This window comes from Alosa sapidissima, chromosome 23 (assembly GCF_018492685.1).
Source record: "Alosa sapidissima isolate fAloSap1 chromosome 23, fAloSap1.pri, whole genome shotgun sequence".
NCBI classification, from domain to species: Eukaryota; Metazoa; Chordata; class Actinopteri; order Clupeiformes; family Clupeidae; genus Alosa; species Alosa sapidissima.
Genome location: NC_055979.1, coordinates 29,714,846 through 29,727,345, shown reverse-complemented (window position 1 = coordinate 29,727,345; position 12,500 = coordinate 29,714,846). Strand labels below are relative to the sequence as shown.

General features: G+C 44.5%; 1 protein-coding gene across 2 annotated transcripts in view; it reads right to left on the bottom strand.

The window, feature by feature from the left end:
* Window positions 1–10,660: 10,660 nt before the first annotated feature.
* The window catches only part of net1 (neuroepithelial cell transforming 1), a 29,865-nt gene continuing 28,025 nt past the window's right edge, over window positions 10,661–12,500 (bottom strand). For both annotated transcript variants that reach the window (XM_042080823.1, XM_042080824.1), the window contains one exon: window positions 10,661–12,500. This exon is cut by the window's right edge and continues 175 nt beyond it. In XM_042080823.1, coding sequence (XP_041936757.1) covers window positions 12,134–12,500 — 367 coding nt within the window. In that variant the 3' untranslated portion in view covers window positions 10,661–12,133.

Genomic DNA, 12,500 nt, shown 5'->3' with positions numbered 1-12,500 from the left:
TGCAAGGCAGTGTGCGAGTGTGGCAACATCAGTGTGTGTGTGTGTGTGTGTGTGTGTGTGTGTGTGTGTGTGTGCGTGTGTGTGTGTGTGTGAGAGAGAGAGAGAGTATGTGAGCATGTGAGTGTGTGAGTGTGTATGGCAAGCCGATTGAGCATTTATTCAGATATCTTGATATCAGGCATAATTGTCATGTGTACATGCAAGCCATTTCTGTCCACTAGTTAACTAGTGAGCCATTTCTGTGTGAACTAGTTAACTAGTGACAGCCAAAATGTTCATGAGTTAACTAGTAAGGCCCAAATTCTCTCTAGTTAACTAGTTTAAAGACTTCTATATTTTACTAGTCAACTAGTAAGGTACAAAAATGTTTACTAGCTGACTACTGAATGTCAAATTCCCACTTGTTAACTTCTATGTAATTTTGCCAGCCGCTTGAGCATTTATTCTGATATCTTGATATCAGGCCAACATGCAAGCCATTTTTGTCAACTAGTTAACTAGTGAGCCATGTTTGTGCACACTAGTTAACTAGTGACAGCATAAATGCCCACTAGTTAACTAGTGAACACATATTAGCTTCACTAGTTAACTAGTTAGAGCCAGAAATATCCACTAGTTAACTAGTAAAGGCCAAAATGCTTACCAGTCAGCTAGTTGAAGGCTTTTGGGTCTCACTAGTTAACTAGTGACAGCCAAAAATGTGCACATGTTTACTAGTGAAGGCAAAACTCCTCACTAGTTAACTAGTTGGAGTAGGTCAATGTTACTAGTTAACTAGTGAACCATAAATGTCTTACTAGCTAGCTAGGTGATGGCAGCAGGCTCACTAGTTAACTAGTTGATGCATCCTTTGTCCAAACTAGTTAACTAGTGAGGTCATAAATGTATACTAGTAAACTAGTTGAAGCCTAAATTCACAATAGTCAGCTAGTGGCGCAGAATTAAAATTAGGAGGCGGAGAATTCTGGAAATTGAGGCTTTCTATTGGCTCCCTATGTCCAAATAGAACATGACAACCAATCACAGCGCAGAATTTCACAAAATCCCACCCACAACATTTGCATGTGGCACACAAGTTAACATGCTGGCCAAAGGAACTTTAACTAGTAAACTAGTGGCTTCAATGTGACATTTACGTGTAAACTAGTGAAGGCAGAACTGCTCACTAGTTAACTAGTGAAGACACAAATGCCCACTAGTTAACTAGTGAGGTCTAAAAAGTGTCACTAGTTTACTAGTGTGCACCAAAACACCCACTAGTGAACTAGTGATGGCAATTTCCATTCGACTAGTTAACTAGTGAGGTGCAAAAAGTGTCACTAGTTTACTAGTGTGCTCCAAAACGCCCACTAGTTAACTAGTGAAGGCCATTTCAGCCCCACTAGTTAACTAGTGAGATGCCAAAATGGTCACTTGTTAACATGTAAAGGCAATAATACCCTCTAGTTTACTAGTGAGGGTGTTGTGGGCCTTACTAGTTAACTAGTGGCATGCATATTTTGTTCACTAGTTCAGTGGTTCTCAACCTTTTTTCAGTGATGTACCCCATGTGAAATATTTTTTCAGCCAAGTACCCCCTAACCAGCGCAAAGCGTTTTTAGTTGAGAAAAAAAGACTGTAAAACAGAGCGCTGTGACATCAGTGTCTAATTTATTAAACTTTGGAACCACGACTTCATCCATAAACTTCTACCATGACTCAATCATTTGAGTTTTGACAGTGATTGACAGGTGATGGAGGGTGGCATGTGACAGGTTGGGTCGAACCATCCTGGTATGGGGGGGGGGGGGGGACTATGGGTTTTTAGGATAATGAAATTGAATAGCCTACTGAAATATAAAATTAATGTTATTAACTTATATTTTCCTGAAATAGTTATTAAATAATTGTTTTTAAAGTATTTTTGCATGGATTCTACTTTTTAAATCTATGTATATTTTAACCCTAAGCTGTTTTTAGGGCATTTTCACTACCTTTATTCATAAGGATTTATTCTGGTCATTTTAAGTGCCACACACACATATTATATATTGTTTTTTTCAGCAGAGTCTAGGCTATCCAGGTTTGCCATCATTTCATGTTCATTAGTACTAGCATTGATTTTATTTTGATTTTTAACGAATTAAAATATAAAAAGCGTATTATAAAAAGTTATATTTTGACATGTGTCTCACCACAGCAAGCTCATAGCTCTACATGCATTTTTATGTGTGTGTAGGGCAGACTGTGCTGAATCTGGCAAAACACAGAAACACACAATAGCGTTGGATTATAAACATCCTTTGTATACAAAAACAGACAAAAACGTGAGGTAAGTCGAGCTATATGAAGTAATTATTGTGCTGTCACTTTGTCTGTTTTATAACCCAGAAGGATGTACTTGGTATCAAATGATAGCTCTGAGTGTCCTCTTTCATCTGACATGCGTGGCATAAACGAGAGTAATGGGTGTGCAGCATTGGTTTTTGTACATTACGTTATTATTTTGTAGTCACTTCGTCTGATTTCATAAGCCAGAAGGATCAACATACTTGCTATCAATGGATAGCCCTGTGTCTCCTCTTTCATCTGATATGCGTGCCATATCTATGCGTTCACGGGTTCGCGAGTAATTCAAACGAGAGTAATGGGTGCGCAGGTGAACGCAGAGAAGTATAGACTGTAAATATGGTGCTATTTGATTTAATTTCATGATTTTTTTTTAATTTTCATACTTTAACGTACATACAAGTTATCTTGTTGGAAAGCCCCACTTCTGCTCTGTCACGCAATAAAGGTTTCATCTCGCTGCGATGAACAGTTGCGGAGCAATGTAAGGGTGTGTTTTTTGATGCACTTTGCAGGTTCCAAGGGTTAAAATCTCACGTACCCCCATTTGAGAACCACTGCACTAGTTAACTAGTTACACCTTAAAAGAGAAACAAGCTGACGCATGACTGCACTGCAACCTACAGCAACAACCACATAGTGAAATTTGCTGACGACACAACTCTGGTGGGTCTCATCACCAAGGGCGACGAGACTCACAGGATGGAGGTCGACCTTCTGACCATGTGGTGCAGGGACAACAACCTCCTGCTGAACGTCAGCAAGACCAAGGAGATTGTTGTTGACTTCCGGAGAGGTCACACTCAACACCTGCCACTGACCATCGACGGTGCTGTGGAGGAGAGAGCGAGCAGCACCAAATTCCTGGGGGTGCACATCAGTGAAGACCTCTCCTGGACCACCAACACTGCATCACTGGCGAAGAAAGCTCAGCGCCGCCTGTACTTCCTGCGGAAACTCAGGCGAGCAAGTGCTCCACCAGCTCCAATCATGACCACATTCTACCGAGGCATCATTGAGAGCATCCTCTCCAGCTGTATCGCTGTGTGGGGCGGAAGCTGCACTGAATACAACAGGAAAGCCCTGCAGCGCATAGTGAACACAGCTGGAAGGATTATTGGTGCTTCACTCCCCTCCCTGAAGGACATTTACACCACCCACCTCACCCGCAAGGCGACCAAAATTGTGAGTGATGCAAGTCACCCCGCTCACAATTTGTTTGATCTACTGCCCTCTGGGAAGAGGTACAGAAGCCTGCGCTCCCGCACTACCAGACTCACCAACAGCTTCATACACCAAGCTGTAAGGATGCTGAACTCTCTCCCCCCTCTCCCCCCTCCACCCTCAGCTACATAACATCCTGGACATTGGACCCACAATGGCTGCCTTGCACTACTCCACTACTCCACTTGCACTACTCCACTTGCACTACTCCACTACTCCACTTGCACTACTCCACTACCCCACTACTCCACTTGCACTACTCCACTTGCACTACTCCACTTGGACACTTGCACTACTCCACTTGCACTACTCCACTACTCCACTACTCCACTAGGACACTTGCACTACTCCACCACTCCACTTGCACTACTCCACTTGGACACTTGCACTACTCCACTTGGACACTTGCACTACTCCACTTGGACACTTGCAACTTGTTGTTGTTGTCCTGTTGTCCTGAAAACACTTCTGAACACACTTCTGCTGCTCTTACATAACTTGCACCACTATGCCACTTGCATACTTAGGTCAAACAGAACTATCTCAGCCATTTATTGGCCTGACTTTTGCACTACTATATTGACTGTCTACTGTATGCACAATTGCACAATTTCAACCAAATTTTGCTGCTCTTATTTCTTCATTGTATGTGCCTTCTAGTTAACTAGTGGAACAATTGAAGTCTCACTAGTTTGCATGTGTGGCTGCCTTTTGGCTCCCACTAGTTAACTAGTGTGCATATTTTGGCCCTCACTAGTTAACTAGTTCACACAAACATGGCTCACTAGTTAACTAGTTGACAAAAATGGCTTACATGTACATGACAATTATGCCTGATATCAAGATATCAGAATAAATGCTCAATCGGCTTGTGTGTGTGTGTTTGTGCGTGTGTGTGTGTGTGTGAGAGAGTATGTGAGCATGTGAGTGTGTGTGTGTGTGTGTGTGTGTGTGTGTGTGTGTGTGTGTGTGTGTGTGAGAGAGTATGTGAGCATGTGAGTGTGTGTGTGTGTGTGTGTGTGTGTGTGTGTGTGTGTGTGTGTGTGTGTGTATGCGTGTGTGTGAGAGAGTGTGTGAGCATGTGAGTGTGTGTGTGTGTGTGTGTGTTCTTTCCTGTCCACCTCCCCCACATGTTTACAGCCTCTAAAGTTTAACACAAATCTGTCGTTCCTGAAGGAGTGTTTTAGGCGCATGGCAATCATGCCCTGAACTCATATGAAGCTCAAAGACCAAACCACTCACTAGAGACAGGGGGAAAGGCCAGGGAGAGAGATCCAGATGTTTCTGTGTGTGTGTGTGTTTAGGGTGTTAGGAGACTGGAGATCAGTGTCACAAATGCACTCAGAAGACTTTTGTTATCAGTATCGCTCCCACACTGGATGTGTTCTGCTATCTGTTCCCAAAGTACTTCCTTCTTTGGTCATAGTGCAACTGAAACAAGTTGCTGTTACTGCACAATAAAGGCCATACCCCAGTGGGTCAAGGTCTGGAGGCCAAAAGCCTTGTTTGTGTGGTTTATGAATCACCTGTGTGTTGTTAGTAGGAAAGGACAACTCAAAGAATCTTTGAATTGTTGGCTTAGCAGAGCTTTTGTCTGTGTACATAGCATGCTATGTACACAGCTATGTCTATAGTATGTCTATGTCTGTATTTAAAGCATGTCTATGTCTGCATGAGAAAGTAAGAAACGAAATTTCAATTCTTTGTATGACCAGTGCATGTAAAGAAATTGACAATAAATGCCGACTTGACTTGACTTGACATTGATAGTTTTGTAACAGGCCAAACTATTTGTTTGTGACAAACATTTAATGATGACACTGCCCTGGCTAATGTTTAGTCTGAGAGTCATGTTGTAAAACGCCTATCCTCATTCAGTTCTCCTTACTGTACATCTGTGTGTTCTTTTGAGGACCTTGGAGACCAAGAGTGATCTCTCTCTCTCTCTCCCTTTCCCTCCCTCTCTCTCTCTCCCTCCCTCTCTCTCTCTCTATCCCTCTCTCTCTCTCTCCCTCCCTCTCTCTCCCTTTCCCTCCCTCTCTCTCTCTATCTCTCCCTCTCTCTCTCTCTCTCTTTCTCTCTCCCTCTCTCTCTCTCTCTCCCCTCTCTCTCTCTCTCCCTCTCTCTCCCTCTCCTGTCTCTTTGAAGTGATTCTGTTAGCTCAGCCTGTCTCAGATCATAGAGACCCCTCATGTTTGGTGCCGTTGAGATCACTGGCTGGTGAAGGCGTCCGCTCCACAGTGTTTACGGAACTGTTGCACGGGTATAAACAGTCGTTGGCGGATCGGCTTTCCAGAGAAAATGAGCGCACGGCCTGAGAATCCCAGCGAGACCACGGGGTCAGAACACAAAGTGAGACGGACGGATTGCCAAAAAAACTGGACTCATTACCAGCCTGAAGGCAGAGCGCAAGGTGTGTGTGTGTGTTTAAAATATACTGACTGAGCTGGGGGTCTCCTCTCCATGACCTCAATCTGAATCACACACATTTATGCATTCACACACACACACACACACACACTGATCTGAGCTGATTATCCCAGATATACTGTCTCCGCACATACATACCCACTTCAACATCATACTCCAGACTAAATCTGGACTTAATCTGGTAATAAATGAATTTGGGCCTCATCAGAATCAGCTTTAGATACTCTCCCTCTCCCTCTCTCTCTCTCCCTCCCTCCCTCCCTCTCTCTCTGTCTTTCTCTCTCTCTCTCTCACACACACACACACACTGCCTTCAAACTAATTTTGCTAGTGAACCGTGCTGTCTCAGTGATGCAATCAGGGCCCAAATGGGAGTGAGTGTCTCTATTTAGTCTTGCAGCCCAAGATGACTGTATCACACTCATACAATAATGTGTCTAGGGATGTATATGACTGCATGGTAATGTGTCTAGGGATGTATATGACTGCATGGTAATGTGTCTAGGGATGTATATGACTGCATGGTCAAGATTCAAATCTTTAAGTGTGAAACATTCCAATGCAACACCTCATAGAGCTGGAACTCAAGGCACGTGGAAGCAGAGAGTAATGCTGGATGAAGCTTTTGGTCTAGTCTCAGGCAGCTCTTTTTAAAAGAAACTGTCACTGGCTTTCAAGGCTTTCAGGACCAAGATGTAAACATGTTATCACCAGTTGTCACCAACTGCCACAGCTAAGTTTGACCCCTCCAGGCCGGCCGTGTCAGAACCCTTCACCCAGATGGCCTCATCAGGGCATATGAGGGACCTCCGCACCCCTCAGCAGGGCATATGAGGGACCTCCGCACCCCTCAGCAGGGCATATGAGGGACCTCCGCACCCCTCCGCACCCCTCAGCAGGGCATATGAGGGACCTCCGCACCCCTCAGCAGGGCATATGAGGGACCTCCGCACCCCTCAGGGTCACTCTATTGCTCTCTCCTCAACAACATTTTATTTTGTTTACGTCTGCAGCATACGCACCACAAACATTACATTTCAGTCACACTGTTGTCTTAGGCCAGACAGGGTTCGGCCTAAGCCTTTGTCCTGGAACACAAGTCTGTTTTTGTCTGACCATGTAAGAGGAAAAATGATTACCTTGTTGTTACATTGACCCACAACTGATCCTACAATAGGACTCTCCTTTCTTAAAGATAAGACTTTCACAAAGATACTGACCTATCCTGCCCTGAAGGCAGCTTTGCAATTTTATTTGTCAGTTTGTATGTTTAAAGACCCTTGTGATGGCAAGGCATTAGTTAGAATACATTACGCCAAGAGCTCAGTGAAATAATTCATTTCCTGATGGATGCTGCCGTGCTTATTTGTGCATTTGGTCTGTACACAAAACTCTCAGAATAGAAACATGACGATAGGCCGTTGAATTGGGTGTTTCACAAATGGTCATGCTTCGGTGGAAATCAGGGAGTTGGATGAGCAGGTATGATAAGCGTGCATAGAGATGCATGTGAGAGAATGAGGGGAGGGAGTTTAAAGGAGGGTGAGTCACTCGTTTATGTGATGCACTGATGACGCTGATGAGGGCGAACGATTAAGCTGCCGATGGAAAAACCTCTCTATGGTGTCACTCCTCCAGAAGAGGGGCCAGAAACCAGACTGTGTGTGTACCGCATGAGTGTGTGTGTGTGTGTGTACCGCATGAGTGTGTGTGTGTGTGTGTGTACCGCATGAGTGTGTGTGTGTGTGTACCGCATGAGTGTGTGTGTGTGTGGGGGGGCATTGATGTTTGTATTTCCGCATTAGTGACATGTGGGGGCAACGATGTTTGTATATACGCATTAGTGTGTGTGTGTGTGGGGGGGGCAACAATGTTTGTATATACGCATTAGTGTGTGTGTGTGTGGGGGGGGCAACAATGTTTGTATATACGCATTAGTGACGTGTGGGGGCAACAATGTTTGTATATACGCATTAGTGTGTGTGTGTGTGTGTGTGGGGGCAACAATGTTTGTATATACGCATTAGTGTGTGTGTGTGTGTGTGGGGGCAACAATGTTTGTATATACGCATTAGTGACGTGTGGGGGCAACGATGTTTGTATATACGCATTAGTGTATGTGTGTGTGTGTGTGTGTGTGTGTGGGGGGGGGGTAACGATGTTTGTATATACGCATTAGTGTGTGTGTGTGTGTGTGGGGGCAACGTTGTTTGTATATACGCATTAAACGTTCCACATACTCGACGCACCCGACCGGTAGCGCGACAATGTGACGTCACAGAAGCGCCGTAACCATTTATACTCGCGCGTCGTGGTCACGACACTAGTTGCAATATTCTCCTGAACAGAGGTGTCACTGTTGTGAAAAGATTAACGCTAACTACGCTACACAGCAGAAGAAGCTGCATTAAGAAACACTAGTAGCAGAGAATGTAAACGGGCTCTGCTATTAGCTAGCCTGTGATGGTACTTTCTTTTACTGTCTATGGGTACTTCAGACTTTGGTTGCTACTATTCACAACTACCACCATCATTATCATCTAGTTTCCAAGGTGTGCGCACAGGTAGATAGATAGATTGATATATAGATAGATACTTTAGTCATCCCGAGGGAAATTTTAATAATTTAAACAGTTTAGTTAGCTGGCTAGCTAGCTAGCAGCTGGCTGAGTTTGTGTAATTTCCTGAAGTGGAAAGAGATTTTCTTCAGGCCTTAATAGATATCCTTTGTTTGAAAATAAATAGTTTCAATTCTTTCCTCTTAATTCCATGTGTTGCAACTCTCGCTGGTAACTTTGTTAACTTATCCAGCAAACTATTAAAAATTCACGACTGTAACAAAACACTGCAACTCGCTTGCCCTCTAGTCCATCTTCCTGTTTCCGCTTTGTCGCGCTCGTCTGAAAAAAAATGAGTGGTGCGCTACCTCGCGCTACCTGGCTAAAATCCTGGCGCGCCAGCAAGATCTACGTCATTTTGACGTCACGGTGTCGCGCTACCGGTCGGGTGCGTCGAGTATGTAGAAGCCCTTAGTGTGTGTGTGTGTGTGTGTGGGGGCAACAATGTTTGTATATACGCATTAGTGTGTGTGTGTGTGTGTGGGGGCAACGATGTTTGTATATACGCATTAGTGTGTGTGTGTGTGGGGGCAACGATGTTTGTATATACGCATTAGTGACGTGTGGGGCCAACAATGTTTGTATATACGCATTAGTGATGTGTGGGGGCAACGATGTTTGTATATACGCATTAGTGACGGAGTGGATATTTGAGCATGTTTGTGGATATTTGTGCATTAAAAAAATTGGAGGTTGGGAGAGTGTACCCTGGAAATCCAGAGTTCTCGTGAGAGCACAATGGAATTATCTCTGCGAGACACTCTGGCAATGAGCAATGATGCACGTTACTTTTTCCCCTTGCATCCCGGGGAACCAGCTAAACTGATGAAGACAGCGCTGCAACGTTGGAGGAAAGTAAATATTGGTCGTAGTGTTATCCGACTGCGTCGAAGTCCGGAATCATTCAGAATAAATTGGTCTAGTGTTATCCAATTGCGTGCAGTGAGACATTCAAATTGGGCCATTACATTGTTCGTAGCCAGACCCTTAATCTTTCTTACCAGGGTCTGGATTTTCCAGGCTAGGGAGAGTGTACGTGTAGGAATGACTGTGATGAGTGTTTGTGTGATGAGTGTTTGTGTGGCGAGTGTTTGTATGGTGAGTGTTTGTGTGGCGATGAGTGTTTGTGTGATGAGTGTTTGTGTGATGAGTATTAGTGTTTGTGTGATGAGTGTTTGTGTGACGATGAGTGTTTGTGTGATGAGTGTGTTTGTGTGGCGATGAGTGTTTGTGTGGCAAGTGTTTGTGTGATGAGTGTTAGTGTTTGTGTGGCGATGAGTGTTTGTGTGGCGAGTGTGTGTGATGAGTATTAGTGTTTGTGTGATGAGTGTTTGTGTGGCGAGTGTTTGTGTGGCGAGTGTTGTGATGAGTGTTTGTGTGATGAGTGTTTGTGTGACGATGAGTGTTTGTGTGATGAGTATTAGTGTTTGTGTGATGAGTGTTTGTGTGGCGAGTGTTTGTGTGGCGAGTGTTGTGATGAGTGTTTGTGTGATGAGTGTTTGTGTGACGATGAGTGTTTGTGTGATGAGTATTAGTGTTTGTGTGATGAGTGTTTGTGTGGCGATGAGTGTTTGTGCGATGAGTGTTTGTGTGACGATGAGTGTTTGTGTGACGATGAGTGTTTGTGTGATGAGTGTTTGTGTGGCGAGTGTTTGTGTGGCGAGTGTTGTGATGAGTGTTTGTGTGATGAGTGTTTGTGTGATGAGTGTTTGTGATGAGTATTAGTGTTTGTGTGATGAGTGTTTGTGTGGCGATGAGTGTTTGTGCGATGAGTGTTTGTGTGGCGAGTGTTTGTGTGACGATGTGTTTGTGTGACGATGAGTGTTTGTGTGATGAGTGTTTGTGTGGCGAGTGTTTGTGTGGCGAGTGTTGTGATGAGTGTTTGTGTGACGATGAGGGTTTGTGTGATGAGTATGAGTGTTTGTGTGATGATGTGTTTGTGTGACGATGGGTGTTAGTGTTTGTGTGGCGAGTGTTTGTGTGATGAGGTGAAAGCTGAAACCGTGAGGTCACCATGAGCTGCAGCAGAGGCCCAATAAGAGAAATTCAGAGACCAGTGGTCCATCTTACAGCCATCTTTATTACGATAATTGGGTTTGTTCATTGTACACCACAGTAACACACAAAGCCCACAGCAATAATTGGGTTTGTTCATTGTACACCACAGTAACCCAAAGCCCACAGCAATAATTCTTCCTTTATCGCTCACATTCCATTTTTTGCTTCTTTATACACAAACTCTTTTTATACAAAAAAGGGCTTAATTTACACATCACATTTCAGAGCCTTCTACTTATTCTAGCAACCATACCAACATGCGCTTTCCTTCCTCGTAATCTCACTGGCTTTTCACCAGTGCCTCGCCCCTTCCTACTCTGGGCGGGATCAACAAATGGCCAGCCAGGGCGGGGCGTGTGTACCTCACCCCCATTGGCTGTTCGAATAGCTGACCTCACCTCAGAGTCGATCTGCTCTTTCCCTGAACATACTTCTTGTTTGCCATCAGTTTCACATGTACATTCATTGCTACCACCTGTACAACATTCAGCTACTTTCTATTCAGCAAGGACAAGGCAAGTCTCAAATTGCCCAGTATAAACACTCAAGCTAACTGTAGCGCTAATGCTAGCACTAATGCTATTGGTAACGCTACCAAGGTGTGCTATTAGCTCACAGCTGTGAGATAATGCTACAAAGTGTCCATCTTTTGTGTTCCGTGTTAAATCTGGCATTTGTCCACATGGCTCAGATTGGAGTTTACAGGACAAAATAATGTTTGTTTAAAAAAAAACAAACCAAAATAAAAAATATTAAACTGAGATTGTTGCAAATTCATTCAATTAAACCCTATAGCCAGATAAAAATAGGTGTGCTAGCATGATGCTAGCTATGCCATTGGAAAACCAATGGGAATGTGGCGAGTAGACGAAGACTGGACTTCCAGTAGAATCAGACTTTACAAAATATTTAGTTTCTCTTTTTTTACAATATGTTTGAGCCTCTCCTTCCTTTCTCCCTCAAACATTTTCTGGCTTAAAAAAAGAAAAAGCTAAAAACAGTGCTGTTTTTAACACACCGAAAAGAGCTACAGTACAACTTCTGATCGATAATATCTTAGAAAAAATGTAAAACTTTAATTACAAAAAGAAAAGAAAACATAAATATTAAATGAACAGTAAACAAGACTAGATACAAGGACCCTCCCCACCCCTAAACACACACACACACACACGCAGATGAGTGTGACGTGTGTGTTACTGTAATCATTCCCTTGAGTCCTTGCTGATGGTGTAAATACTGTTGGATTGGACGGGGGGTGGGAAGAGATATAGCTGCCGTTCAGCACAGTAAGACGGAAACACTGTTGTAAGAACACACACACACACTTTTCAGATGTGAGTGTGTGCACACACATACACATAAAACATAAATAGAAGTCCACCCGCTTCTTCAAATTTCAGTCCCTGACTGAGGCCTTCTGGGAAGGCAGGAGTCCTCCAGAGGGAGACTTGTCCCTCTCCTCCGCTCCGGGTTTAGACCATGGTCTCCTTCCTCTTCCCGAGGGAGCAGAGGGAGCGGCGCTCCTTCTTGGCCTTGCGAGGCAGCAGGGATGTCGTGGAGGAGCATGAGGATGAGGAGGATGAGGAAGATGACTCAGGGTCAGCGGTGAGGATTGGGGACGGTGGGGTGGGAGACGTGGCTGGGGGCAGCACAGCGCCCTGTGGGCAGTTCTCGTCTGCTTCCATGGAGGATGACGAGGACAAAGTCGACGACGATGATGACGAAGAGGGGGGGCGACGCTTGGAGCGTGCGCCAGAGGCCGGCAGAGCTGGCAGGGGGTTGGGGGGGGTCTCGGGGTCCGAGCAGGTGGGGGTGACCGCGGAGTCGGAGTCAGAGGAG